General features: G+C 53.8%; 1 protein-coding gene across 3 annotated transcripts; it reads right to left on the reverse strand.

The window, feature by feature from the left end:
* Window positions 1-2,802: 2,802 nt before the first annotated feature.
* On the reverse strand, window positions 2,803-23,687 carry CLEC2L (C-type lectin domain family 2 member L). Of its 3 annotated transcripts, none has more exons than XM_021078806.2 (6): window positions 23,255-23,687; window positions 13,811-13,885; window positions 11,106-11,272; window positions 10,165-10,265; window positions 7,861-7,973; window positions 2,803-2,940 (listed from the first exon to the last, which is right to left on the reverse strand). In XM_021078806.2, the coding sequence occupies exons 1-5, from the start codon at window positions 23,445-23,447 to the stop codon at window positions 7,862-7,864; spliced, it is 648 nt and encodes a 215-aa protein (XP_020934465.1). In that variant the 5' UTR covers window positions 23,448-23,687; the 3' UTR covers window positions 2,803-2,940; window position 7,861. The 3 variants fall into 3 exon arrangements, with proteins under 3 accessions (XP_020934465.1, XP_020934464.1, XP_020934463.1); XM_021078805.2 differs by lacking the exon at window positions 2,803-2,940 and adding an exon at window positions 3,526-3,665; XM_021078804.2 differs by lacking the exon at window positions 2,803-2,940 and having other exon boundaries at window positions 7,393-7,973.
* Window positions 23,688-26,577: the final 2,890 nt, after the last annotated feature.

The following is a 26,577-nucleotide window of genomic DNA, read 5'->3' on the forward strand; positions in this document are numbered from 1 at the left end:
GATTGCCTTGGGTAGTGTGGTCATTTTAACTATTGATTCTTCTTTGTACGAGCAACAAATAGAATATGAAATTTCTTAAATTCATCTATAATAGCATGGAAAATAAAAAATATTAAATTTGGAGTTCCCGGAGTTCCTGTCGTGGCTCAGTGGTTAACGAATCCGACTAGGAACCATGAGGTTGTGGGTTCGATCCCTGGCCTTGCTCAGTGGGTTAAGGATCCAGCATTGCTTGAGCTGTGGTGTAGATTGCAGACAAGGCTCGTATCCTGCATTGCTGTGGCTCTGGCATAGGTCGGTGGCTATAGCTCCAATTAGACCCCTAGCCTGGGAATCTCCATATGCCCTGGAAGCAGCCCTAGAAAAGGCAAAAAGACAAATAAATAAATAAATAAATAAATATTTGGAGTTCCCCTCATGGCTCAGCAGAAACGAATCTGACTAGGAACCATGAGGTTCGATTCCTGGCCTTGCTCAGTGGGTTAATGACCTGGCGTTGCCATGAGCTGTGGTGTAGGTCACAGACACAGCTCAGATCTGGCATTGCTGTGGTGTAGGCCAGCAGCTGTAGCTTCGATTAGACCCCTAGCTTGGGAACCTCCATATGACTCAGGTGTGGCCCTAAAAAAAAAAAAAAAAAAAAAAAAAAAATTTAGGAGTTCCCGTTGTGGCTCAGTGGTTAACGAATCCGACTAGGAACCATGAGGTTGCGGGTTTGGTCCCTGGCCTTGCTCAGTGGGTTAACGATCCGGCGTTGTCGTGAGCTGTGGTGTAGGTCGCAGACGCGGCTTGGATCCCGCGTTGCTGTGGCTCTGGCATAGGCCAGTGGCTACAGCTCCGATTCAACCCCTAGCCTGGGAACCTCCATATGCCGCGAGAGCAGCCCAAGAAATAGCAACAACAACAACCACAACAAAAACAAAAGACAAAAAAAAAAAATTTAGATTTAACAAAATATATGCAGAAACTCTACCCTTAAACCTTGTAAAATGTTGCTGAAATGTTTAAAAATTTAAGTGGAGAAAGCTATTTAAGTCATTAATTGGAAGAGTTAGATTGTTAAAAAGACATGGCTCATCAAATTAATTTATAGATTTGGGAATTCCCGTCATGGCTTAGCAGTTAACAAATCTGACTAGCATCCATGAGGATGTGGGTTCCATCCTGGGCCTCGCTCAGTGGGTTAAAGATCTGACGTTGCTGTGAGCTGTGGTGTAGGTCACAGATGCAGCTCAGATCGTGCGTCACTGTGGCTGTGGTGTAGGCCAGCCGCTACAGCTCCGATTAGACCCCTATCCTGGGAACCTCCATATGCTCTGGGTGCCTAAAAAGACAAAAAAATAATAATAATTTATAGATTTAATGCAATCCCAATCTAAATTCCAACAGATGTTTTTGTAAAATTGACTGAAACACAAAAACTTGAACCTGTGTGACAATCTCAAACAGCCTTAATTGGAGTCCTGGAAGGAAAAAGGAGAAGAGCAGATAGGAGAAATATTTAAAGAGACAAAGGTGATGAATCTTCCAAGACTAAAAGACCTCAACTTGCAGAATCTAGAGTCTTGTGCATTCAAGCATACAGCTGAAATGTATTTCTCCGCCTTCCACGACTGTCCTAGCCAATGGACTGAATGTGTGGCACCTCCAGGCCTGGTCCCTGTCTAGTCTAGAGTAAGAGATGCTATGATGACAACAGGCCCAAAATCTCAGACACTTTGCTTCTCATTTACACAGTTTGCTGCAGGTTCAGACCTTCTCCAGGAAACCTGTCCCCTACATGCCTGTACCCAGAAGGCTTCAGTCTTAGGAAACCTCCAAATCAAAGTCACAATGAGGCGTTCCCATTGTGGCTCAGCGGTAACGAACCCAACTAGCATCCAGAGGACACAGGTTGGATCCCTGGACCCGCTCAGCGGGTTAAGGATCCAGTGTTGCCATAAGCTGTGGTGTAGTTTGCAGATGTAGCTCAGATCTGGCATTGCTGTGGCTTTGGCATAAGCCAGTGGCTACAGCTCCAATTCGACCCCTAGCCTGGGAACCTCCACATGCCACAGGTGCGGCCCTAAAAATACAAAAAAAAAAAAAAACAAAAAAAAACAAAAAAAAAAACCCTGCCGTCATCAGTCACTAACCCTCAAACAGACCAGGAAATATGATCCTTCCACATACCTGGAAGGAGAGGAAAATTATTGGTGCATGGCAGCCACTTCTCCTGCATCCCCTAAAATACATCTTGTGTGAGCCTCTATGTTCAAAGATTCTGGAGGGAGCAATGCTTTCCCCTGTCGTCACTGATCTGCATTAGTCTGTGGTGCAAGCCTCTGAAATGCAGGTGCTATAGAAGCTAGCTCAATCAAATACTGTGCTCAGCTTACATCACAGTGAAACAGACAATGATTTTTTTTTTTTTTTTTTTTTTTTTAGGGCCACACCTGGGGCATATGGAGGTTCCCAGGCTAGGGTCTAATCAGAGCTACAGCTGCCATCCTACACCACAGCCCCAGCAACGTCAGGTCCAAGCCATGTCTGCAACCTGCACCACAGCTCACTGCAACGCCGGCTCCTTAACCCACTGAGTGAGGCCAGGGATCGAACCCGCATCCTCTTGGGTCCCCGTCGGATTCATTTCTGCTATACCACAATGGGAACTCCCGATAGTTTTTTTTTTTTTTTAATTAAGCAACTACTATGGGCTTAACATACTTTGTGTGTGAAATGCTTAGCACAGTGCTTGGCCCTCATAAGCTCTTTGTATTCATTGGTACTGTCATTCCAATTTTGTCTTCGATGTGTTTGTGTCTTGGCCCAAATGGGTTCTCCACTCTGGACTGCAGGATCCTAGTGGACGTTGCGAGGTGGTTCAGCATCTCATCTCTTCCTCTAAAACACCGGCTAGTTTTCAGACGTCATGGGCAGCTGGGCCGGCTGTGCAGATTTCTAAGATCAGAGGAAAAGCAAAGAGGAGAGAGCCTTTGAACTAGGAGTCAAGACGAGTTTAGTTCAACACAGGTTTATTAAGCACCTTCAGTATGTACCAGGCGCTAGAGAAACAAAGGAGCGTGCGAGTGGGCCCCTGCCTCGAGGGGCTTTCATGTCTGCGGGGCTGGTGGGCAGGGAAACAGATGAGCAAAGCACGATCGCCTGGGCTCTGTGTGATGCAGAGGCCGAGGCAGCGCTCCCTCGTGGCCACCCCCACACTGCCCGCCCAGGATGTGCACGCTCAGGGGATGTGAGGGAGCTCTCGCAATTGAAGCAAAACAGAGCTCATCTTTCTTCATGAGCCTTCAGAGTGTGGCTCTGAAGTCACGCCACACTCTCCAGGGCCAAAAAGGCAAGGCTCTGCCGATGGCTGGTTGCTGCTGTACCCACCAGGGACACGAGAGGACATTTGGGGGCAATCTCACTGCCATATACAACAATGTACTTTTTTAAGCACATGCTGTGTGCTGCAAAGAGGCCAACAGCACATAATCCCTGCCACCTAGGGGCTTAGATGACACGCGGTGAGATGATGTGAAGAGATGAGTCTCAGGTGAAAAGTTCTGACAACTTGGGCTGCGGGAGAGGCTCGGTCTTAAGTGCTGAGGGTGCTGGGGAGAGGGAGGGGTCCCTGTGGGCCTGCCGCCATCCTGGAAGGGGTCCCAGGGAGCTTTGCACTGGGCCTTGAAGAGAGAGAAAGACAGAAGTCAGCATTTGCATTTCCTACACTCTATGGGAAATTTGTGTGAAAACCGTATGAAGATCAAAATGCACAGGGAAAAAAAAAGTGCTCAGGGGAGTTCCCACTGTGACGCAATGGGATCGCGGCATTTCCAGAGCGCTGGGATGCAGGTTCAACCCCCTGCCCAGCACAGTGGGGTAGGGCGTTGTCGGAGCTGCAACTCAAATCTGATCCCTGGCCTAGGAACTCCATATGCCACAGGGCAGCCAAAAAAAAACAAAAAACAAAAAACAAAAACAAAAACACCCATGGAGGAGTTCCCATCGTGGTGCAGCAGAAACAAATCCGACTAGGAACCATGAGGTTGCGGGTTCGATCTCTGGCCTTGCTCAGTGGGTTAAGGATCCGGCGTTGCCATGAGCTGTGGTGTAGGTCACAGACGAGGCTCAGATCCCGAGTTGCTGTGGCTCTGGCGTAGGCTGGCAGCTGCAGCTCCGATTTGACCCATAGCCTGGGAACCTCCATATGCCACGAGTGTGGCCCTAAAAAGAAAAAAAAAAAAAAAAAAAAAAAAGCCCTGTTGCTCTGTCTTCACAAAGGATGTCTACTGTCTAATGCTCCAGCCTTCAGCCGGTGTCCTGCCCACTTCAGGGACTACACCCAAGGACAGGGCGGGGGTGTGGGTTCAGATTCATCCAGGGAGCAGCTGCCCAGGCTTGCAGTGTCAACATAAAGTGAAAGTTGGGAATGAAGTTTTACTTGGGGCAAAATGAGGATGATAGCCTAGGAGGCAGCTTCTCAGCTCAGAGAAGTTGCTCCAGAGAAGTGGGGGGGAAGGTCAGTATGTATGAGGTTTTGGTGAAGAGGGACATAAAAAGTAATTATTTACTTTTTTTTTTTTTTTTTGCCTTTTGTCTTTTTAGGGCCACATCCATGGCATATGGAGGTTCCCAGGCCAGGGGTCAATTCAGAGCCATAGCCGCCGGCCTACACCAGGGTCACAGCAATGCCAGATCCGAGCCGTGTCTGCGACCTACACAGCTCACAGCAACGCCGGATCCTTACCCCACTGAGCGAGACCAAGGATCCAACCTGCAACCTTATGGTTCCTAGTCAGATTCGTTTCCACTGCGCCACAATAGGAACTCCCTAAGCCCACATTTTGCAGAAGGTCAGTGCTAGTCTTGTGAAAGTTACTGTTGTCACAAAGAGCAGATGTCACCATGAAGGATTTTAGTGCTTTTCTAGAGATGAGGAGATGTAAGGATTGGGCTCATAAAATCTTCTCCTTAAAACATCTAACTCTCTGGAGGCCTGTTCTGCCAGTTTTCCCAGAGCACAGAGGGCCTCCCTCCTGACTTCCACCCCGAACTCTTTCCGGGCGTGTTGAGGGTCAGCAGCTGCAGCAGCTCATGATTTAATCCTTGTAGAGGCAGGTGAGAAGCGCCATTCTCCAGTTGGCAGCAGCTAAGCACACTCTCCACTGCAGGAAACTCACCTCCGAAGGGAAAAATCTTTCAGAGGGGCTGAAGAATGGGGTTGAGGGGCGGGCGGCGGGGGCAGGGTTGTCCTTTGGGTCTCAGTGCTGCCACCTGTGGCCGTTGGCAGCAACTGCACCAGGCCCGGCAGCCCTGCCCACTCAACCAGGCTCTGCCTCCATGTGACATGGGGGTGCCTGGCTGGTTAATAACCCTGGGAGGGTGTTTCAACATTTCTGAAGTTTGGCATGCTGGCGTTTGGTTTTGGTCTTGTGTCTTCCTCCATAGGAACCACAAAAGAAAACTTAAAAACATAGATTACCAATCCACCATGCTGTAGAGTAGAAAAAAAAAACTGTATTGGGGAAATAACAATTTTAAAAAATTAAGAAAAGAAAAAAAAAAAAAAAGATCACCGCTGATCAGAGTTCCCTCTAGCTTTATCACACTGATTTAGAATTGTCGTGCGGTTGCAGGGCAAACCCAAGGTTAGCAGTGTTCATCCACCAGCAGGCCTGGAAAGCTCCACGCAGCAGGCTGTGGATAATTGAGTCGAAACAGGATCCCGAGGGCACAGGTTCTGTGTTCCCGCCCGCCCACACTGCCTCCTCCCAGCCCCCCCCCCAGCCATCTCGGCTCCCTTCTTCCCACCGGAACCCACAGGGCAGGAGGACACAGCCTGTGGGCCCAGGCCCAGCTCTACTCCCCCTCTTGGCCAAGGTACAGTTTTGTCACCTGTGGCAACATTTCTGAGAGAGTTAAATGATGAGCCCCATGAAAAGGAAGATGCTGGAGTTCCCGTCATGGCTCAGCAGTCGGGAACCCGACTAGTATCCATGAGGACGCAGGTTGGATCCCTGGCCTCGCTCAGTGGGTTAAGGATCTGGCGTTGCCGTGAGCTGTGGTGTAGGTCACAGATGCAGCTTGGATCACAGGTTGCTGTGGCTGTTGTGCAGGCCAGCGGCTATAGCTCCCATTCGACCTTTAGCCTGGGAACTTCCATATGCCACGGGTTCGGCCCTAAAAAGCAAAAAAAAAAGGAAGACGCTAAGGTTATTCAGACTCAGCGTCTTTGAGGGGAGGGCCACAGGCCTGGCTGAGAACAGATGTGAGTCGTGACTCTACCCCTACCCTGAATGGCAGCCGCTGACCACTTCCTCATGCCCAGCCCCTCAGCATACTTCCGCACAGGGGCTGGGGAAGGCGGTGGTGGGCTTCTGCCACCCCCACAAGCCCCCACCGCCACCACACTGAATTCCCTAAACTTTTTTTTTTTAGGGCCACACCCGCTGGCAAATGGAGGTTCCCAGGCTAGGGGTCTAATCAGAGCTGCAGCTGCCGACCTATGCCACAGCCACAGCCACAGCCACGCCAGATCTGTAACCCACTGAGGGAGGTCAGGAATCGAACCCACAACCTCATGGTTCCTAGTTGGATCTGTTTCCGCTGGGCTACGATGGGAACTCCCCCTGTTTTTTTTTTCTCTCCGCTGTCTTTCCCCATGAAGAGAAAACACGAAACCACAAAATCCCCTTGTTTTACTAAATCTCCAGAAAGCGTGCAGAAAGGTCAATAAACCAGGCCGACAGTTTTGTCTGAAACCTGACAGTAAAGGGACAGAGAAGAGCAGGACCTGTTTCCTTCCAAGCTATTTTCTGAAAATGGGCCAGGACCCAAATTCACCCAGGCGGCCCCCAGGCGGCCTTCCTGTCTCTCACCCGGCCGGGGGGGGGGCTGGGGAACTGCCAGGTCTCCCCACCCCCTGCTCCTCCCCAGCAGACCAGGGGACAGGCAGGGGCCCTTGGCCCTACGCAAACTCAGCCAGCCCAACAAGCACCTCATCCCCGCTAATCCCCCCCGCCACCTTCACCCTACCCCCGCCAAGGCAGACTAAGCCGTGCCTTGACTGTGTTCCAGAATGTTCCGGCGCTTCCCAAGCTGTTGCCTCTGCTCCCTGTGTATTCCCTGGGGGACCCGGCTGTCGATCCCCAGGCCTGGTGTGGCGTCTGGCACGTGGCGGGTGTGAATAAATGTTTGTTGCTCTGCGTTGCATGGTAATGAAGGAGCAGGAGGCACACATCCCCCCGACGTCTGAGACTCCCTCGAGGGTCTGGCCACGCCAGCGCTGCCCTGAGGCCACAGAATCTGTTTTCGGCTTTGGTGCCTCCACTTGCCGCCTGCCACACGAGTGTGTCATCACCTCTCTCCCAAGCCACCACCCTGGAACAAATGGCAGCTGACTTCCCTGGATGCCAGTCATCTTTTTATTCCATTGGGGACCAACACAGCAGCACCAGGGACACAGCAGGGGCCTGCCTGAGACCCCGGGCAGAGCAAGGCAAGGAGGGGGCTTCCCTTCCTGCCCCCCCCCCCGCCCCGTGGCGGAGGAGGCGGGGGTCTGTGCGGGCAGCAGCTCAGGCTGGATCAGCCCCCGGCCTTCCTCACGGCGCCTCCAGAGGAGGGAAGGTTCCAGCGTGGGGCCAAGGAGGGACGCGTTGGGGTGCCTAAGGGGGACGCTGAACATGAGCGAGGACCATGCCCGTGAACGTGTCAGCGCATCCAGGGGAACAGGTGTCCGCGGTGCTGCTGAGCGTGTGGGACGCGCCGACTGAGCCGCGGGACCTGCCCGGGGCCGAGGAGCCCAGAGGCCGAGGGCCCGTCCTCACTGCTGCGCCTTGGAGAGGAGCCGGCTGCAGGGCGGCCCGGGCCCGGACCCACCTCACGTGTAGGCCGTCTTGCTGCACACCCAGGGCCGGGTCATCAGGCACTCCGTCGACGCCAGCCTGGTGGGCTCCACGAAGACGCACTCCCCGGGGCCCGAGATGGAGAACCTGTGGCCGGGAGAGAATAGACCAGGGCCATCACCGGGCTGCCCCGGAGGCCCCGGGACTTGCCCCTCCCCCTGGAGCCGCCTTCCCGGACAGTCAGCCTCTCCCTCGGACCTTGCTGGTGTGGCCTCACTTGTCTCCTGACCGTGTGCCCCACGGCTCCAGCCACCCTGGCGCTGCCCGTGGGCCTTTCCTGGACTCGCCCTGTGCCTTCCCATCCTCCTGCCAGGCTCAGCCCACTTGTCCTGGGAGCCCAGGGCCCTGTCCAGGACCACCTTGCCCACACCTCCTGTGTGTAGCATACAGGGAGCTCAGGAGAGATGCACTGAGTTAATCTCATAGGTTAGGGGTGGACTTGGGTAGCCCCGGTGTTTAACCCCCGGGCTGTGTTACCCAGGATCCACTGATGTCCTCCATGGACCTGGGTGTGCCCTGGAGGGGAGGGTTCTTCCTGCCTAAAATCATCCCTTCTGAATCTTGACATGTCTTTTTTTTTTTTTTTGGGTCTTTTTAGGGCTAACCCCGTGGCATATGGAGGTTCCCAGGCTAGGAATCCAACTGGAGCTACAGCTGCTGGCCTACACCACAGCCACAGCAACGCAGGATCCAAGCCACATCTGCGACCTACACCACAGCTCCCGGTGACGCCGAATCCTCCACTGAGTAAGACCAGGGATCGAACCTGCATCCTTGTGGGTGCTAGTCGGGTTCATTAACCAGTGAGCCATGACGGGAACTTCTTGACATTTCTTCTTAACTCCATTTGGTCACCCTGACCCAAGCCCCCTGCCAAGGTCAGTTGGGATTTCAGAAGGCACTAGATGGATGCCAAGAGGGAGTGGGGGGGCCAGGGCCACCTCCGTGTCAGAGAAGCGTGGCCCCAAGGCCCACTGGTTGCCAGGTGGTCAGTACCCTGGGGACCCAGCCTCCAGGGCTCCATGGGTTCCGAGAGCAGGAAGCTTCTAGAAAGGGGTGGGGTAGTAAGGACAAGCTGCTTTCTCAGCAGCTCTAAGCACCTTTTCCTGAGGTGACAGCAGGAAAAGGAAAGAGAAAAAAAAGGAAGAGGGGCTGGACAAAGAGAGATGCGAGGTGAGGGCAAGGGACGGCAGAAGCAGGAACGTGGGAGCTGTTGTCACGGGCCAAGGTGGGACACTCAGGTCAGGTCAGTGGCAGTGCCCCCGCCCAGCTCCTGAGGCCTAGTTCTCCAGCCTTAAGAGCCTAGACTAGGAATTCTTGTCCTGGCTCAGTGGTAACAAAGCCGACTAGTATCCATGAGGACATGGGTTCGATCCCTGGCCTTGCTCAGTGGCTTAAATGATCCAGCATTGCCACATGGTGTGGTGTAGGTCACAGACATGGATCAGATCTGGCGTGGCCGTGGCTTGTGGCTGTGGTATAGGCTGGCAGCTGCAGCTCCAATTCAACCCCTAGCCTGCGAACCTCCATATGCAGCAGGTGCGGCTCTGAAAAAAAAAAAAAAGAGTCTAGGCCAGAAGCAGAGGTTCTTATTCCACTGTGGGTGCCCCTCTGCCTTTCCCTGAGCCTGAACTGCTCACACTCACTATCACCTCCCTCACCCGCCCCACCTGCTGCCAGCATCATTCCACAAACCAGTCCCTGGCACAGCACACCCGCCACCCCATCGCACACTCGTTTCCACACCACTTGGGCCACACGAATAATACTTAGCACCACACACACCACCAGCTCAAGAGGTGTTCTCTCTAAGAGCCCACTGCTCGTGCCCAAGGTTCAGATCCCCTTTCTCCCATAGTGACAATGTTTAGGTGGCCTGGGGCTGCCCAGAGTAGAGGCCCCATCCCCCACCCGCCCTCGCAGCCTGGTATGGCCGTGTGGCTCAGTTCTGGCCAACGTGGAGGCGTGTCCAGGACACCCTTCCTTTCTCTGAGCCACGCGGACAGACTGGGCCATCACATGATGGAAAGAGCCCAGGCCCCTTCCAGTGACAGGACGTTCTGATGACCACGTGGTGGCTTAAATGAAGCAGAGCCACCAATCCAGGCTGGACTTTATGGGAGAGAGAGAGAGAGAGTAGTAAAGCCACTGTCATGACCGGGTCTCTGTCCCACACTCTAACTCGCGCGAAGCCAAGTTCTCGGTCAGCAGGTGTGTCTGGGGTCCTAGGCCTCCCCCAGTCTAAGCTCGGCAGCCAGAAGATGAAGCCTCAGCTCACGTGTCTGGATCAAATGGGTCCCCGTTGACCCAGTGGAATTCGTCCCCAACTCTGCGCAGGCCAATCCAGGGCTCTCTCCGTGTGAACTTGAACATGAATTCCTGCACCAAGGGAAGCCAGAAACCCCAGAGTCAGGTGCCATCTCTGACTGCTCATACCTCCCCAGACATACCCCAGCTTGGAAAACCGGCTCCCAAGGTGTGTAGACACTGAAAGGGTGATGCCTCCCTGCATCCCAAGAATGAGGAGCTGGGGTTCCAGACACCCCCCTCTCACGGTGGGCCACTTGCCACGGCCTCGAAGGGCCCCAGGCTCCAGGAACACACTGTGGGGCCAGGAAGCCCGGAATGGGCTGGTCCTCCTGGCTCAGCGGTCCAGCCATCCCGATTCTCAGGAAGCCTGGGGTTGCCGACTTGACGGGTTATCTGGGACACCTCTCAAAGCTCGGGCTGGATGTGCTCCTAGCTGCATCTTCCCAGGCCTCTCTCTGCAGAAGAGGGCTACTGAAGTGCCTACCAGACCAACAGCAGCGACTGTGAGCTCATCTACTGTTTCGGATTGCACGACCTGTTACCTTCAAGATCCAAAATGGCCAAGAGACCCGTTAATTGTGTTCTTTGCACATTTCCAGTGATGGAACTGTCTAGGGTGTCGGAAAGATCAGGCCCTGATTTGGACTCGGAGAAGGTGCCAATGCAATTTGACATTTCTCAGGGCATTGAGACTGTGTGAGGCTCGCACTTGACCAAATTGAGTTCAGCAAACCAGCCTCGGATACGAAACAGCTGGCGTGGACAGTAGCAGGTAGCTGTGCAATCAGGTGCCCTCACAGACCGGTTCCCACCCCATGGAGTCCACCTGCAACCCCCTCCCAGGCTGTGCTCTGGAAATAGGTCCCTGGGGACACCGCGTGTCCTTGGGACGTGGCCGGCCACACTCACCAGCTCCTTCTGGCTCTGAATCACAGCCAGCACGGCGTCGTGGGTGCGGCAGTACTGCCTGCCCGTGTTCCAATCTCTCGGTTCCTCAGAAAAGAAGTAGCATTTCCTCCCATAGAGCAGCCAGTCCTCCGGACAGGGCGCCTCGCACTTGATGCAGCCCTTGGAAGCTGCAGGGAAAAGAAGGGGCTCCGTGTCCACCTGCACAGCAGGCCTCACCCCCCCACCCCCCATAATCCCGCTTTGCGCCCCACCGCTCCCTCTGCCTGTCTCAACTTTGGTGCTCATCAGCCACATGCCTCAGGGGAGCCCCTGGCGATGCCCGACAGGTAAAAGGCCGGGGGTGAAATAAGCAGAATCACACCACCCCAAGGAGAAGCGACAGCAGGTCAGCCCCTGGGTTGAGCGCTCCTCTTCCTCTTCCTCTTCCAGCTTCCCGAGCTGGGGAACCTGAGAAGCTGGGCCTCGGAAAAAGGGCCTGGAGGCCATGCATTCCTCCCTCTCTGGCCAAGGTGGGACCCTCTCACTGGCCACACCCTCACCAGCTAATGATGCTGAACTGCTGGAAAGTTCTTTTTCAGTTTTGAGTCCTAACCTGCCTTCCTGTGACCTAGACCTGCAGGTCCAGGATCTGCCTCGGGAGTGACTCGGGGCAAACCGGGTCTTCCAGCGCCTACCTGAGGAAGGACCCCAGGCTCTCCTCTAGCTGGATTGAACAAACACTGTCTTGGCCACAATTCCTTGCAGAGGTTGCTCTCCAGACCCCTCTCCATCCCGCCTGGCTCCCTGCGCCCACGTTACCACCAAGATGCCGCCACCACCACCAACTGGGACGAGTCAGCTGGGGCCCGCTACAGCGGCAGCAGTCTTGCCAGGGTGCAGGTGCTCTGATGAGAATCTTGAGCACCTGCACACGTGTGCTTTTCTGGGAAGGGAGCCTGGAACTTCCATCCGATTCTCGGAGGGCCTCCGTGTCAAAAGGAATTCGTCCTTCTCTTTGGCTGTTTTCCTACGATCTCTTTCCAAGCCAGCTTCCCCCGGCCCCCAGCCAGAACGCGTATAAAACCACCTTTAAAGCCAAAGGCAGGCGCTTATGTTTATTTCTTCCACGGTCATCTCATTTACATGGGCTTATTTGAGGTTTTTTGTTTGTCTTTTGTCTTTTCTAGGGCTATACCCGTGGCACATGGAGGTTCCCAGGCGAGGGGTCCAATTGGAGCTGCAGCTGCCAGCCTACACCACAGCCACAGCAGCGTGGGATCCGGGCTGCGTCTGTGACCTACACCCCAGCTCGCGGCAACGCCGGATCCTTAACCCACTGAGCAAGGCCAGGGATTGAACCCGCTACCTCATGCGTACGAGTCGGGTTGTTTCTGCCGTGCCATGACGGGGACTCCCTGGCGGTGCTTCCAGGAGACCTGGGAAGAGACTCTGGTGCTTTTCTACAACCACAACACGCAGAGCTCACACATCGCCCTGCCCCTGCCCTCCCCGTGTAGCAACACAACATTTTAATTTGTAGCAATTAGTGTGAGTGAACCCAAGCTGGCCCGTGGTCACCATGTTTTCCTAAGCGCTCACAAGCCCCTGTTAGGCCTGCACGCCCCCCAGGCGCAGCCTCAGTGGGAACTGATATCATCAGGGGACTTTCCTCGCATTTTGAAGTTTTCAGGTGCTTCTCAAAGATAAAGACAGAGGAAACAAATCCGACTGGGAACCATGAGGATTCGGGCTCACTCCCTGGCCTCGCTCAGTGGGTTAAGGATCCAGCGTTGCTGTGAGCTGTGGTGTAGGTGGCAGAAGAAGGGGCTCGGATCCCCCGTTGCTGTGGCTGTGGTGTAGGCCAGCAGCTACAGCTTCGATGGGGCCCCTAGCCTGGGAACCTCCACATGCCACAGGTGCGGCCCTAAAAAGCAGCAGCAGCAAAAAAAAAAAAAAAGATTGCAGAGATCCTAAAATCAATTTGCAAAACCCTTCAGAACCCAGGACATACTCTGACTTGAATCCATGAGAAGCAGCCAAATCCCCTGGTCATGGAGCCTTGTCTGCCTTCCTTAGTAGCTGTGTTACTCCTCCTTCAGCCCTTTCCCTCGCGCCACGCCACCCCTCGGTGCTTCTCAGCCCTCTCCCCCTTGGAATGTTCTGTTCCCTCTCCCTCCGGGTCCCTAGGAACCTATTCCTTCCTACTCAGGGTTTAGTACATGTGATCCCCACTCTGGGAAGCCACTCAGGCAGCAACACCTCCATCACTGGACAGGGGAGTTGATATTCTAAATTTAAAAAAAAAAAATCTCCAGCACTTTGCCCAGGGTCTAACACACAGTCGGAGCTCAATAAAATGTTTGTCGAGTGACTACATGTGATCTTTAAGGCCCTTAAAGATCCCCAGATCATCTTTAAGAAGCACTGCCCGCCCCACACACACCAAGTTTGTTCTGAGTTCTCGCCAGCATTTTGGTGGCTGTACCTAAGTAACAGCTCAGCTCCCCTTTGGCTGCAGGGCTTAGGAAAGGGGACGGGTAGAGTCAACGTGTGAATGCGTCATGTTAGGCGAAGATCTCGTGTAGAACCAGCACTCTGCTCTCCATCTACGTTGTCCCCCCACAGCACTGGTGGCACGTCTAGAACCTTCCTTTACCTAACGAGACATGCTTTTGACAAGGTGTGTAGAAGCCGAATTGCGTAAATGCTCTGACAGCCATGCTCACCCAAGATGCTCATCACCACCAGGATAGCAAACAGAAGGACGGCGATGGCCCCCAGCAGGAGACGCGTGGTGGTGTCTGCGGAGAGAGAAAGGGGTTGAATGCCCGCCCCCGCTGCCAGCCCCAAGTCCCAAGAGCGAGAACCTCTGGGGCATTCCGTGTTTTCACCCTCGGAGTGGGTCTGATGCTGAAGTCTGAGCACAGATCCGGCTGATGCTGCGATTCCCCTGCTGAAAAGCCCGCCTCCAGGGCCATGCACTTGACCTCCTTCTGTGACTGTCGCCGCTGTCCGATCCCCAGCCTCCAGCTGCTTCTCTACCTCATCCCTAGTTTCTGCCAGACAGACTCCTTGAAATAACCCAGTCCGCCCTCTCTGGCCCACACGGGGTCTCCGCTCCCAGAGTTCTCCTCCTCTACTGCTGCCTCTTGAAATCCTGCCCTAAACTCTCCATCCTCCTCACGGAAGTTTTCCTGACCCTCTGGCCTCTCCATTTTAGATGTTTATGCCTTGGCGCTCACTTAAAATTTCAAGAGTTCATAAAAGAACCTTTTAGACTTTAGACATGGCATCTTTGAAGGTTTTTCATGTGATAAAATATACATAACATAGGAGTTCCCGTCGTGGCTCAGTGGTAAACGAATCTGACTAGGAACCATGAGGTTGTGTGTTCAATCCCTGGCCTCGCCCAGTGGGTTAAGGATCCGGTATTGCCATGAGCTGTGGTGTAGGTCGAAGACGCAGCTTGGATCCCGCATTGCTGTGGCTGTGGTGTAAGCCGGCGGCTACAGCTCCAATTAGACCCCTAACCTGGGAACCTCCATATGCCACAGGTGCGGCCCTAGAAAAGGCAAAAAGACAAATATATATATATACACACACACATAAAAGTGAGCATTTTTAAGTGTACAATTAGCAGCATTAATCACATTTATGATGTTGTGCAACCATCCGCGCTGCCTCTCTGCAAAACTTTTTCATGACCCTGAATAGAAACTCTGTACCAATTAAGCATTAACTCCTCATTTCCCACCTCCGCCCAGCCCCTCATAACCTTTAATCTACTTTCTGTCTCTAAAAGTCCGCCTACTCTAGGTGGCTCATGTAAATGGAATCATACAATACCTGTCCTTTTGTGTCTGACTTATTTCACTTAAGGTTTTCAAGGTTCATCCATGTTGTAGCACATATGAGAAGCTCATTCCTTTTTATGGCTGAGTAATATTCCACTGCATGACTATGTACATTTTGCATATCCTTCCAACCACTGATGGACACATGGGCTGTTTCCATCTTTGGGCTCTTGTGAATAATGCTGCTATGAACAAGGTAAACAAAGATTTGTTTGAGTCCCTGTTTTCAGTTCTTTGGGGTATATACCTAGGAGGGGAATTGCTGGATCAGGTGATGCTATGTTGAACTTTTTGAGAAACCATCAAATTTTCCATAGCTGCTGCACCTACCAGCATCCTACCAGCGACACCAAGGCCCAAGTGTTCTAATTTCTCCATCTCTTCACTAAACACTTACTAGCTTCCATTTTTTGTGATAGCCATCCTAGTAGGTGAGGCCTTTTTATTTTTTAGTCCTTTTAAAGAAAACTTTTAAAAGTTATATATGTGCATAGATGAAAGATGCACCTCCACAGCCCAGTGCTGGTCTGTGCACTGTTACTAACCTATGATAAGTGCAAAATCCTGAAAATATCTAGAAACAGTTATAGCAATTCTGCATGGCTGTGACATCCACATGATATTGGTACTGTTTCTAGGAATTCAACTGTATTGTACTTCACAACAGATTGCGAAAAGAAACCTAGTCCAGAGCTCCCGTCGTAGTGCAGCAAAAACAAGTCCAACCAGTAGCCATGAGGATGCGAGTTTGATCCCTGGCCTCACTCAGTGGGTCGGGAATCTGACGTTGCTGTGAGCTGTGGTGTAGATCGCAGATGCAGCTCAGATCCCGTGTTGCTGTGGCTATGGTGTAGGCCAGCAGCTGCAGTTCTGATTCAACCCCTAGGCTGGGAACTTCCATGTGCCATGGGTGCGGCCCTAAAAAAAGCAAAAAAAAGAGAAAAATAAACCTGGTCCTTTAGCAAGGCTTTGAAAAGCAACAGCTCTAAAGTCAAGAAATATAGAGTTTCCATTGTAGCTGAGCGGATTATGAACCAGACTAGTATCCATGAGGACACAGGTTCGATCCCTGGCCTCGCTCAGTGGGTTCAGGATCCTGCACTGGTGTGGCTGTGGTGTAGGCTGGCAGCTGCAGCTCCGATTTGAACCCTAGCCTGGGAACTTCCAAATGCTGCTAGTGTGGCCCTAAAGACCAAAAAAAAAAAAAGGTCAAGAAATCCTACCAGGCTTCACTAAACAAATGAACTGCCCCCTCCACAGAGGCAGACCCCTGCAACTCTTTTACCTAATTCTTTTGGCGATTGCCTCCAAATCTCTAAAAGCTTCTCGACTTTTCTAAGATGTTATTTCTTGACTTCTCACAATAAGGAGGAAGATGTAATTCTCTGCATTACCGCCCTGCCCTCTCGGTGTCACAGTTGGGTTTGACTGACCGTGTGGTGTGATTTTCTTACATGTGTTAGGAGCAACGTAAGTGCCACTCCCAGCAAAGCCACATAGTGTCCTGCGAGCTTTATTTCTACATAACTTCTTGTTTCCCTGTAATTAATCGAGGTCCTCTTGTTCCTTTGCCTCCACGTGTGTGCTCATCATTATTTCACCTCCAAAACTCCTTTAAGCCGATGAGGCAAAATCAGGAATTCCACTTCACCCCTGGCTCAGTCTGCAAGGGCTGCTGTAACAAAATACCCGAGGCTGGGTGGCTTACGCAGCAGACACTTGCTTCTCACAGTTCTGTAGGCTGGAGAGTCCAAGATCAAGGTACCACCAAATTCCATTCTTGGTGAGGCTCCCATGATGGGAGTCGTGCCCTTGTAAGAAAAGAGGAAGAAACACCCACTGCAGAGCGAGGAAGTGCCCTTACCCACGATCTCTTTGCCTTTTCACTCAATTTCCTGAAGATTTTTTTCGACTTTATCTTCCCACTCTCTACGCACTGAATTTTTTATGTGTACATTTATTTTTAACTTCGAAGGTTTTTCTGGGGTTTGTGGCTGCTGTCCTCTGAATACTCCCTCTTAGAGCATCCTGTTCTTTTTTTTTTTTTTTTTAGCTTCATTGTGGGATATGGAAGTTCCCAGGCCAGGGATCAGATCCAAGCTGCAGCTGATACCTGTACAGCAGCTGTGGCAATGCTGGATCCTCTAACCCACCGCACTGGACTGGGGATCGAACCTGCACACACTCCGTAGTGACCCGAGCCGCCCCGGTCAGATTCTTAACCAACAGTGCTACAGCAGAAACTCCCTATTCTTATTTTAATGCTGAAAAATTTTATCTTTGAGGATATTACTGAGGATTTTTTAGTCTGGTGGAGGAGGGCTTGATGGGGGGTTGGGCGACAAAGTGGGCGGAAAGGTTTAGCCTGTTATCAGCTCTGTTTCCTCCAAATTCCTTTTTTGTTTGTTTTCTGGGCATTTACTTTGGTCTCTAGCTTCCACATCGAGACTTTTCTCAGCTCTCTGGAGATCTTTGGTCATGATTAAAGCAGGAGGAAGGAGCGCTCACTGGCACTTCTGAGACCACGTCGGGGGCTTATTAACAGTGGGGCTCACAGCAGAGTGACCTGGCTGGGCCAGTACTCAAGACCATATGTTGACCTCTTGGAGTTTTTCCTCTTGGGACCAAGTCTGGAGATGGCTCTTCTGTCTTCCCTTGTCGAGGGTATAGGTGTGGCCGGGAGACAAGGCTGGGAGCCATCCAGGGCACCCGAAACATAAACCTTGACTGAACTGCTTGCTCTCAAGTGTGTGGGTGTCCAGAGTTCCTTTCTCACAAGGGGAGAGGCTCGCAGGATGGGAAGGGGTGCTGGGCATCTGAAGTCTCTTCCTAAAGAAGAGTCCAGCCAGTCCTTCTGGTTCCAGCTCCATCTTCACCCACAGCCATGCTGGCTGGTGCCCCCACCTCTTTACTGCGAGGCTCCTGCGTGGGACTCAGGTGCTTCCTCCACTTCCTGAACTTTCTCAGGCCGGTGGAGTTAGTGTCAGGTGCCAGTCGTTGATCCCTAGCTCCCAGTTTTGTTGCTATTGTCTTCTCTCCTCTTCTTGTTGTCCTTGTGGCCCTTTAACAAATCCCATTAGGGAGTTCCCATTGTGGCTCAGTGGTTAACGAATCCAACCAGGAACCATGAGGCTGTGGGTTCGATCCCTGGCCTCACTCAGTGGGTTAAGGGTCTGGCGTTGCCGTGAGCTGTGATGTAGGTCGCAGATGTGGCTCGGATCCCGCATTGCTGTGGCTGTGGTGTAGGCCAGCAGCAACAGCTCCGATTAGATCCCTAGCCTGGGAACCTCCATATGCCATAGGTGCAGCCCTAGAAAGACAAAACAAACAAACAATCCCATTCGTGTTGTATCAGTAGCTTCAGAAGGGAAGGAAAACAAATGCATGTATTCAGTTGGCCACTTTTAATTACAAGTCCAACAGTGCTCGCTTCAGCAGCACATATACTTGCAAGTCCAACAAACATTTGGGAGTCCTTCCTATGAGGTCTATACTGGCAAGTGACCAGGAGTCCAGAGGTGGGTGGCTCTAGGCACTGTAAGAACAGAGGCTCACATCTGCCAACGAGGGCTGGGCTCCTTCTGCACGTGCCCTCCGGTCCTCGGTGCAGCTGCTTGTAAGGCTGGTCCCCGTGAGCTGCTCGGCGGCTGCCTGCGGCAAGCATGCTGGGTGAATCCTTCCTTTCTCTTCTGTATTAGTTTCTCAGTCCTGTCCTGTAACCCCGGCACCGTCAGAAGAGCATAGCAGCCTCATAAACCACTTCACCTGGGCGCAGATGGCAGCTCTGCCACTTTCCAGTGGCAAAGGAACTTTGCTTCTTTTTGATTTCATTTGCCTCATCATCTTTAGAGGGCAGTCATGAAAGTGTCTGCCTCAGAGTTTTGTGAGAATTCAAAGCCCGGTGCTTAGAACCGTGCCTGGCGTGGTCAGCTGTACTCCAGCATTAGCGGTCGTCCTCAGGATGATTACCAGCCCACGAGCTCCTGTAGGATAAGGGCTGTGCTTTATTCACCTTTGGATTCGCTCTAACGGGGCTCAGTCATTGCCTTGTGTCATAGAGCAGCCACTGGTACTAAAAACCCAATGGGAATTTAGCTGAAGGACGATGCCCTTGGCCACGTGGATGTACACCTGCTCCCCAGGGAGAGGCGGAGCTGCGCATGCGTCTCCAGCATCGCGAGACCTGAGGCCGCTCCTCATTCTTTTCTGGAGGACCTGCGCGGTGACAGAGGACCTGCTACAGAGTCTGACTCTTGGTTCACTCTCAAGGACAGCCGTGGGGCTGCACAGTCCCAATATTATATTAGTTTCCCAGCTCGACATGACAAAGCATCACAAACTGGGTGGCTTGAAACACCAGAAATGTATTAGCTCCCAGTTCTGGAGGCCAGAGGTCGACAATCAAGGTGTCTGAGTAGCTGCTCCCTCTGAGAGCTGCAGAGAAATCCTTCCTGGCTTTGTCCTGGGTTCTGCTGGTGGGCTGGTGAACTCCAGCATGCCTTGCCTTGCACCCGCATCGCTCCTCTCTCTGCCTCATCACGTCCTTCTCCCTGTGTGTCTCTGTCTTCACGTGACCACCTCTTAAAAGGACATCGGTCATATTGGATTAGGAGCCCACCCTCCTCCAGGACCATATTTCCAAATAAGGTCAGAATAAGGTACTAAGCAGTTAGGACCTCACCTTCTCTCTTGGGGGCAGGGGGGGATCTCATTCAGGCCAGCAATTCTTTCTTCTGTGCAGTGGCCCTTATTAGATGGAGCTTGAGGGAACAGTTTACTTCTGTTTATAAATATATTTGACTTAGCCTAATGTTAGAGGGAACAACTGAAAAAAAAATCTGGTTCCCAAGCCCAGACCTGTCTCCCAACACCCTCCCACCCCACAGCCCAAAAGAGACGCACAGCTGACGTCTCTAAGCCGCCAGGGCCACAGCCTGGCGGGCACATTCTTGACTGTTCAAAATGATCAAATGTGGAATTTGGCAATTTTTAAATTTTTAAGAGGCTCTGCTAAATGCATGAGTGTGGTTTTGATCAGGAAGTTGTGGGTTTATGCCTAATCAAGAAACTTTCCACATTAAAAATTCAGAATTGGTGAGCCCAGAAAAAGTCTATAGCCTGAGATGTGCAGAATCACTCGGTCCCCGCCCCCGGTTCCCCCCAGGCTGCTCTTCCTCACCCCCACTCCCACTGCCAGAGAGTTGCCCATTTTGAATCACCTCCAGTCTTTCCATAACCCAGGCGGGAGCTCCGGATCACTTTCCAGCCTCTTCCCCAAGGCTCAGGGTGAAAGTACCAGGGCTGTCTGAGGGGCACGGGGAGACGAGCTATATGCGTCAGAAGCACAATTTGATTCTCTTCCATTCGCCTCACCAAGCCCCACGTCCTGGGTCAGCCTGGGACAGAGCAGGAGCCTTCATATCAGAGGGCCTCGTGGCAAACTCTGCTTTCATGTGTGAGGAAGCAGTGCGCGTCCTTGGGGAGGACACTTAGCCCCTCTGAGTCTCGTGTCCTCCTGTATGAGACAGATACGACCCTCCCCAAGCCCTGCGAGGGGAGATGGGAGGGTTAAAGGAGACGGCTAAGTGAACCCCCAGTGCGGGGTTGGCAAGTGCCTGGTAAATATTCAGCCCACAGTAATAAAGGAGCACAGGCTCCCTGAGGGTTTGGCGTGGTCCGCTCAAGACGTCTCAAGACAAGGGTTTGGCTTAGCAAGGGCCACAAAACCCCTTGGTCCCCAGGTCTGGCAGGCCCTCCTTGTCCCATCACAGGTGTTTCTCAGGCTCTGTGGACCGGGTTCGTGACAGGGGCTTCAGTTTGGGTGGGCAAGCGGACTCATGGTAGGCAGACCAGCAGTCACAGGCTCTCAGGTGAGCAGCGAGTCACCCATGTTCCCTGGGCTCCTCGAGTTAGGGATGCAGAGCTCTAGGGACTGGGGAAAAGGGTCACCTGTACCCCCATCCCAGCACCTTTGTCTGTGTAGCCCTGAGAGGCCGACATCCTTATCTAGCTTAGCCGATGAGGAAACTAAGCTCAGACAAGTTCGAAAACCTGCCAGCCCGCTGGCAATGGATGGATCTGGCTCAGGCTTACCTGACTCCAGAATCTGGGCTCTTTGCACCTCACCAGGCTGCCTCAGTCCCTGTCCTGTGATTTCTGCAAAGTCAAGGGTATTCTTAGAGCTGCACCAGGAGGGAGGTTTGTTTGGAAGGAAGCGAGGAAGAGTGAGTGAATGTGGGAGATACATGGCAGGACCCTGGAGAGCACCCGCCTGGTCCAGGAGCTCCCCTCTCCAGGCTGGAGATGCAGCGCCCAGGAGATGCTCAGCGGACAGGCAGAGGGGAGGCCCCCGGCAGGGACATAGACTCCAGAGCCCAAAACTCCTGGGGGAAAAAGCCCATGGGCCCCAGATGCTGAGCCCCCAAGGACCACAGGCATGGGGCTTGTGGCGCTGCTCCTGGTGGACCATGGGAACAAGGGCCGGGGCCAGAGGTGCCATGAGAGATGGAGCTAGACCTGGACAGGTGAGACAAGACTGGGCTGCAAGTGGGCACTAAACAAGGGGAGGGCTAGATTCCAAAGGCCTGGAAAAACCAATGTCCTGAGAGACCCCCTGGGCTATTTCCTGCCTGATAGGCGGCTTCTTCTTCAGCTTGACTTAGTGGTGGTCCGCCCAGCCATGGCTGGGAGCAAAAAGAAGAAGCCAAGGTCAGGACCGGAGGTAGAACAGGAGCCAGTAAGCCAGTGGCCCTGAAAGAGGCCACATCACCCCAAAGTGGCCCTAACCATTGGGAGTTACAGTCAGGTTAGGGCAGACCCTGGAGGAATGCTTACCAATGAAGGAAAGAAGAAATACAGGCAAAGGGAGTGAGCAGTTTCAAGAAATAACTTGTGCAGGAGGGAAGCAGGGGGTCACAGGCAAATGTAACCATGAGCCCAGAGACCCTGTCAAAGGGGGCTGGTCCCCCTTTGTTCAATCCGCTCTTCTCAGCCTGAAGCTCCTCTGCAATGGCTCCTCCACTCCGAGCTCTAACCTCTTTGCCTCCTCTGTCCCAAATCACCGTCCAGGTGTCCAGCTTCCCTCCAGAGCCAGCACAGCCCCTCCTCAGGCCATCCGCATCCCCTGGCCCACCTGCCACTGGGCCAAATGCTGACAAGGCTGTCCCCACCTCTGACGCCTTGGCAAGGCACCTGCCCTGGCTGATGCTGATAATGTCCCTCCCCTGACCACCGCCCCTCCTTCCTCACTGACCTGGCCTTGGTCTGACCCTTCTGGGCCACCGCTGCCTCTCCAAGGGCAGACACACGGTCTCATTCGCTGCTTCAACAGCCACTTCAGACAGACCCTCGGGCAAGGCCTGGGTGGCCCTTCATGGTCTGGGTGCTCCCGACGCCTCCCTTCTCACGCTCCCCCCATCCTGGTAGCATGGAGGTCGGAGGTCAGGCCCCCACAAGCGACAGGCTAACTCTGGCCACTGATCCCTGAACATGTCACTCCCGGAGCCTGGTGTCCCCCTTTCTTCTCTTTCCACACCTCCTAAGAACTCGCCAGCTCCAGGAAGCCCTCCTTTTCTGAGAAGCCTTCCCTAAGAGTTGGATGAGCCAAGGTCTGGGCTTCCCTGGTTAATGCCATCAGGTCCTCGGACTTCAGATTCCAGGTGTCAGGAGGACCGAGACACCTCCAGGGGACCAGCCCCCGACCCCTGGCCAACTCCAGCACCTTCCACACCGCACCCCACCAGTGGCCACACACATTTACGGAAAGAACTCATGAGCTCCAAGTCCATCTTCCTCTTGGCTTACTGCCCCCTTGGCCAGGCAGGGGCTCATGCCTTGAGCCCCTCTGACTGGAAGGGGTAGGTGGGACCCAGGACTGGCAAGGAAGGACCTGGGACAGATACTCCCTCCGGTCACCACGAGGCGCCCCCCCCCCCCGCCCCCAGGGCATGAGCCCCACTTCTGGGGTCTACGGCTTTGCTGTCACTTTGCCCAAAGCATTTTTCACTGCTACAGATTCAAGCCGCTCTCAACACCTCCCCGGCGAGAGGTCACGGTCCCCTTCACTCATTAAGGAAACTGAGGCTCAGAGCGTGAAACCTGCTCCCAAGGTCAGAGTGAGACGGGGGCCAGGCTATACTGAAGGCGGGCCCCAGTAACAGCTGCCGCACCCCCCATGTGGCCTCTGACTGCCCTGACATCACGGCGCCAGGTTCCAGAGTCGCACGCCTCACCTTCCCCACCGGGAGACCGGCCAAGGTGACTCTAGCCCGCCTCCGGGTCTCAGGGCTGGGGAAGGGGGCTCCGCGCGACGCTTACCCTCCAAGGCCGCTTTCCAGCTGGTGCTGCCCTCGTAGCCCGACCCGGATCGCCGCAGCAGCCCCTCGGGACCGCGGCCCTCCGCCTCGGCCGGCGAGCGCGGCCTGGGCGCCGCGGGGGCGGGCGCGGGCCGGGAGGCTGGGGGCGGCGGCGGCGGCCGGGCCCGCGCTGGGGGCTCCCGGGCCGGCTCCATGCCCCGCGCTCCGCCGCGCCGCGCCCGCGCTCCTGTGCCGGGATGCGGGCCCCAGCCCGAGGCGCACCCGGCGCTCTGCGCGCCCCGCGGGCCCCCCAGGCCGGCCTCGGGTGGGCGAGGGCCTGGGCTCCCGCAGGCCGGGGCCAAGCCCGCCTCCCCGCGCCCGACCCGCTGCGCTCGGTGGCCGCCGCCGCCTGGGTCGCTGCGCGCCGCGCCTGCCGGGGCCGAGCCGCAGCCTCCGCGCAGAACCCAGGGCACCAGAGGAGGTGCGGGAGCGGGCGGGGCGGGGGCAGGGAGGGAGGAGGCGCCGGCAGCCGGGACCGCCCCGCAGCCCGGGTTCGCTGGCCTCCGCCCCCTCCGCTGGGGTCCAGATGCTGTCGAGCCAAGAGAGCACGGATCCTGGAGCCGGGAGACCCAGGGTCTAATCCAGGTCCACCTGCCAGCCTCTTGCTCATCCTCTGTGAAGACGGGAGTAAAGTTCACGCAGACGATGCAGTGAGGCTCAAGGAAGATGCGGGGCTTTCTCCTGGGCTACCCCGGAGCCAAAGCAGACGGGTGAGGGCTGTGACTTGGTTCAGACTCTTGGCAACCGAGAAAGAAAATGACGGGATCGGTGAGCAGGAGAGAGCAAAGGGCCGAGGAGACGCGTGGAGCAGCATTTCAGGTTCAGCTCACGTTGACGGAGCAACCCCTCGGTGCCAGGGGGCTTTACAAACCTTAACTGACCACATTCCCAGTTCAGACTGAAGCGGGATCGGGGAAGTCCAGGGCATTGCTGAAGGCAGCGCTGTGCAAGCGCTCTGTTGGCTGCTGTTCTCACTCCCAGGCCGGGGCTGGGCTTCTCCAGTGGTCTTCGCTCCAGGGCATTCTTCTGGGGGCTGACCTCATGCCACCTCGGGCTCCACGCCCAGGCCTGCGTCTTCGTTCTCCAGTCCCAGTCCTGCGTTTGTTTCCTATCTCAGGCTGTGATTCCTCAGCAACCTTCTCATTCTCTCTCCGCTCCCAAATCCAGTCAGGTGCCAACTCCTATGAATTCTCCCTCCCAGAGTTTCCGCCCTCCCTTCCTGCAGCTACAGGTCAAGTTCAAGTCAGTTTCATCTCTTGTCTGACCACAGCCCCAGCCTCCCAATGATCTCCCTCAACTCTCCCTCCCTCCAAACCTTCAGCACCAGAGGGATTCTAAAATGCAAACCTCACCAGAACTTCAGGGTCCCCTCTGCCTGGAATACATTTCTTCTTTTCCTTTTGCCTTTTCTAGGGCCACACCCACAGCCTATGGAGGTCCCCAGGCTAGGGGTCGAATCAGAGCTGTTGCTGCTGGCCTACACCACAGCCACAGCAATGCAGGATCTGAGCCACGTCTGTGACCTACACCACAGCTCACAGCAACGCCAGATCCTTAACCCACTGAGCAAGGCCAGGGAGCGAACCTGCGACCTCATGGTTCCTAGTCAGATTTGTTTCCGCTGACCCACAATGGGAACTTCTATTTCTTCTTGGTCCTTCTAATCCCAACCTGTAGTCCGCTCACACACCAGTGTGCCCAGCTAACGTGTGCCAATGCTTCAGATCACACATCCTCTCGGACCCTGCCTTCATCTGGATTCTGTTCTGTAGACCGTGAGAGAAGACCCCCATAACAGTGACTCAAACCAGAAAGTCCTATAAAAGACCCCCGGGGCTGGTCAGCCCAGGATCGGACTGAGAGCTCTGAGGTCATCAGGAGCCCAGTTTTGTGCCCCTGAGCAGGGTCTTCACCACTTTCTAACACTTTGCATTCCTCATCTCCATCTCAGGTCAACCTGGGCTCCCCTGTGTCTCAGGATACAGGCTCCATTCCCCAGGTTAGAGAATAGGTGTGAATCCTGTCCCACACACTCAGGTTGGGGACATTTTTTTCCCCTTTCTTCCTTTCTTTCTTTTTCCTTTTTTTTTTTTTTTTTTTTTTTTTTTTTTTTTTTTTTTTGCTTTTTAGGGCTGCACCTGTGGCATATGGAGGTTCCCAGGCTAGGGTCTAAATCGAAGCTGTAGCCACTGGGCTACACCACAGCCACAGCAATGTCAGATCCAAGCTGCGTCTGTGACCTACACTACAGCCCAGGGCAACACTGGATCCTTAACCCACGGAGGGAGGCCAGGGATCGAACCCTCATTCTCATGGATACTAGTCAGGTTCTTAACCTGCTGAGCCACAGTAGGAGCTCCAAAAATGTTTATTAGGATAGACTATCCTGCCACCTGTCAGAGTGGGATGGTTAGACCTAAATCCTTACATGCACTGAACGGTTCTGGTTGGTGTTTTCTAGACCAGGAGAGCACGGGGTTGTGAACGCAAATGTCCAGGGGCAGACATTTGAAGGAAGGAAGGAGGGAGTAAATCCTGCCGGTGGTGGCTGCAGAGAACCCCTCACTCAGGTCAGCAGGTCACCGCCAAGTGGAACTGCTGCTCCACTGTTAGCAGCGCGTGCCAGCGTTGTGGCATTTTTCCAAAGGGGTTGGAAGTATGCGTTGTTATGTGAAACATCATCATTTTTAATTCTGGCAAATAATTTATATTTTTAGTAGAAAACTTGTGTATAAGCCAAAAAAAGTGATAACAACCACAAGACACACATACATCTGTAGGAGAGATTCAGCCTCTGGGCTTCCACTTGACAATCTGATTAAAGGATGTACCTGATGTCAGAGACCCCATCTGGCACCAGACATCGCAGACCTGTAGGAAAAATGGTCTCTGAATGAGGCCCCTGAAGACAAATATCTCCTAATTAGGCAAGAGCCTCTTTTGCTGGCCGGTCTCCCCAGCTAGAAGGAAACGTCCTCACTGCTTATTACATGAGGATGGGCTGTGGGTTCTTATGGTCATGAGCAGGTGCTGAACTGGGAGGGTATTAGGCAGCTAGTTCCCCATGGATGAGGGCTGAACCTATATACCACTTATAGGCGTCTCAGCTTATTCCTTCGCACTGGGCTTCCGAAAGCACACCACCTTCTCCCCCTGTTGGCACACACCCTGGAGTCAATGACGTCACCCAAGATCCGCAACCAGACTGCACATTACTGTGGCGGTAGGAACAGACCATTTATAATAACAAATATAAGTCATTTGTACTTATTGTCCATAAGTGAA

This window comes from Sus scrofa, chromosome 18 (genome assembly GCF_054392235.1).
Source record: "Sus scrofa isolate SSC_HxYL_T2T_F1_AM1 chromosome 18, Sscrofa_HxYL_maternal_Yorkshire_Landrace_v2.0, whole genome shotgun sequence".
Taxonomy (NCBI): domain Eukaryota; kingdom Metazoa; phylum Chordata; class Mammalia; order Artiodactyla; family Suidae; genus Sus; species Sus scrofa.

What these genes read in the sequence shown, in the direction of transcription:
- CLEC2L (XM_021078806.2), bottom strand. Translation starts at nt 23,447, where the DNA reads ATGGAGCCGGCCCGGGAGCCCCCAGCGCGGGCCCGGCCGCCGCCGCCG. An exon ending in GGTGGTGATGAGCATCTTGG is followed by an intron (nt 11,273 to 13,810) that starts GTGAGCATGGCT and finishes TTTTCCCTGCAG; the next exon opens with CTTCCAAGGGCTGCATCAAG. An exon ending in TTCAGAGCCAGAAGGAGCTG is followed by an intron (nt 10,266 to 11,105) that starts GTGAGTGTGGCC and finishes CCCTTGGTGCAG; the next exon opens with GAATTCATGTTCAAGTTCAC.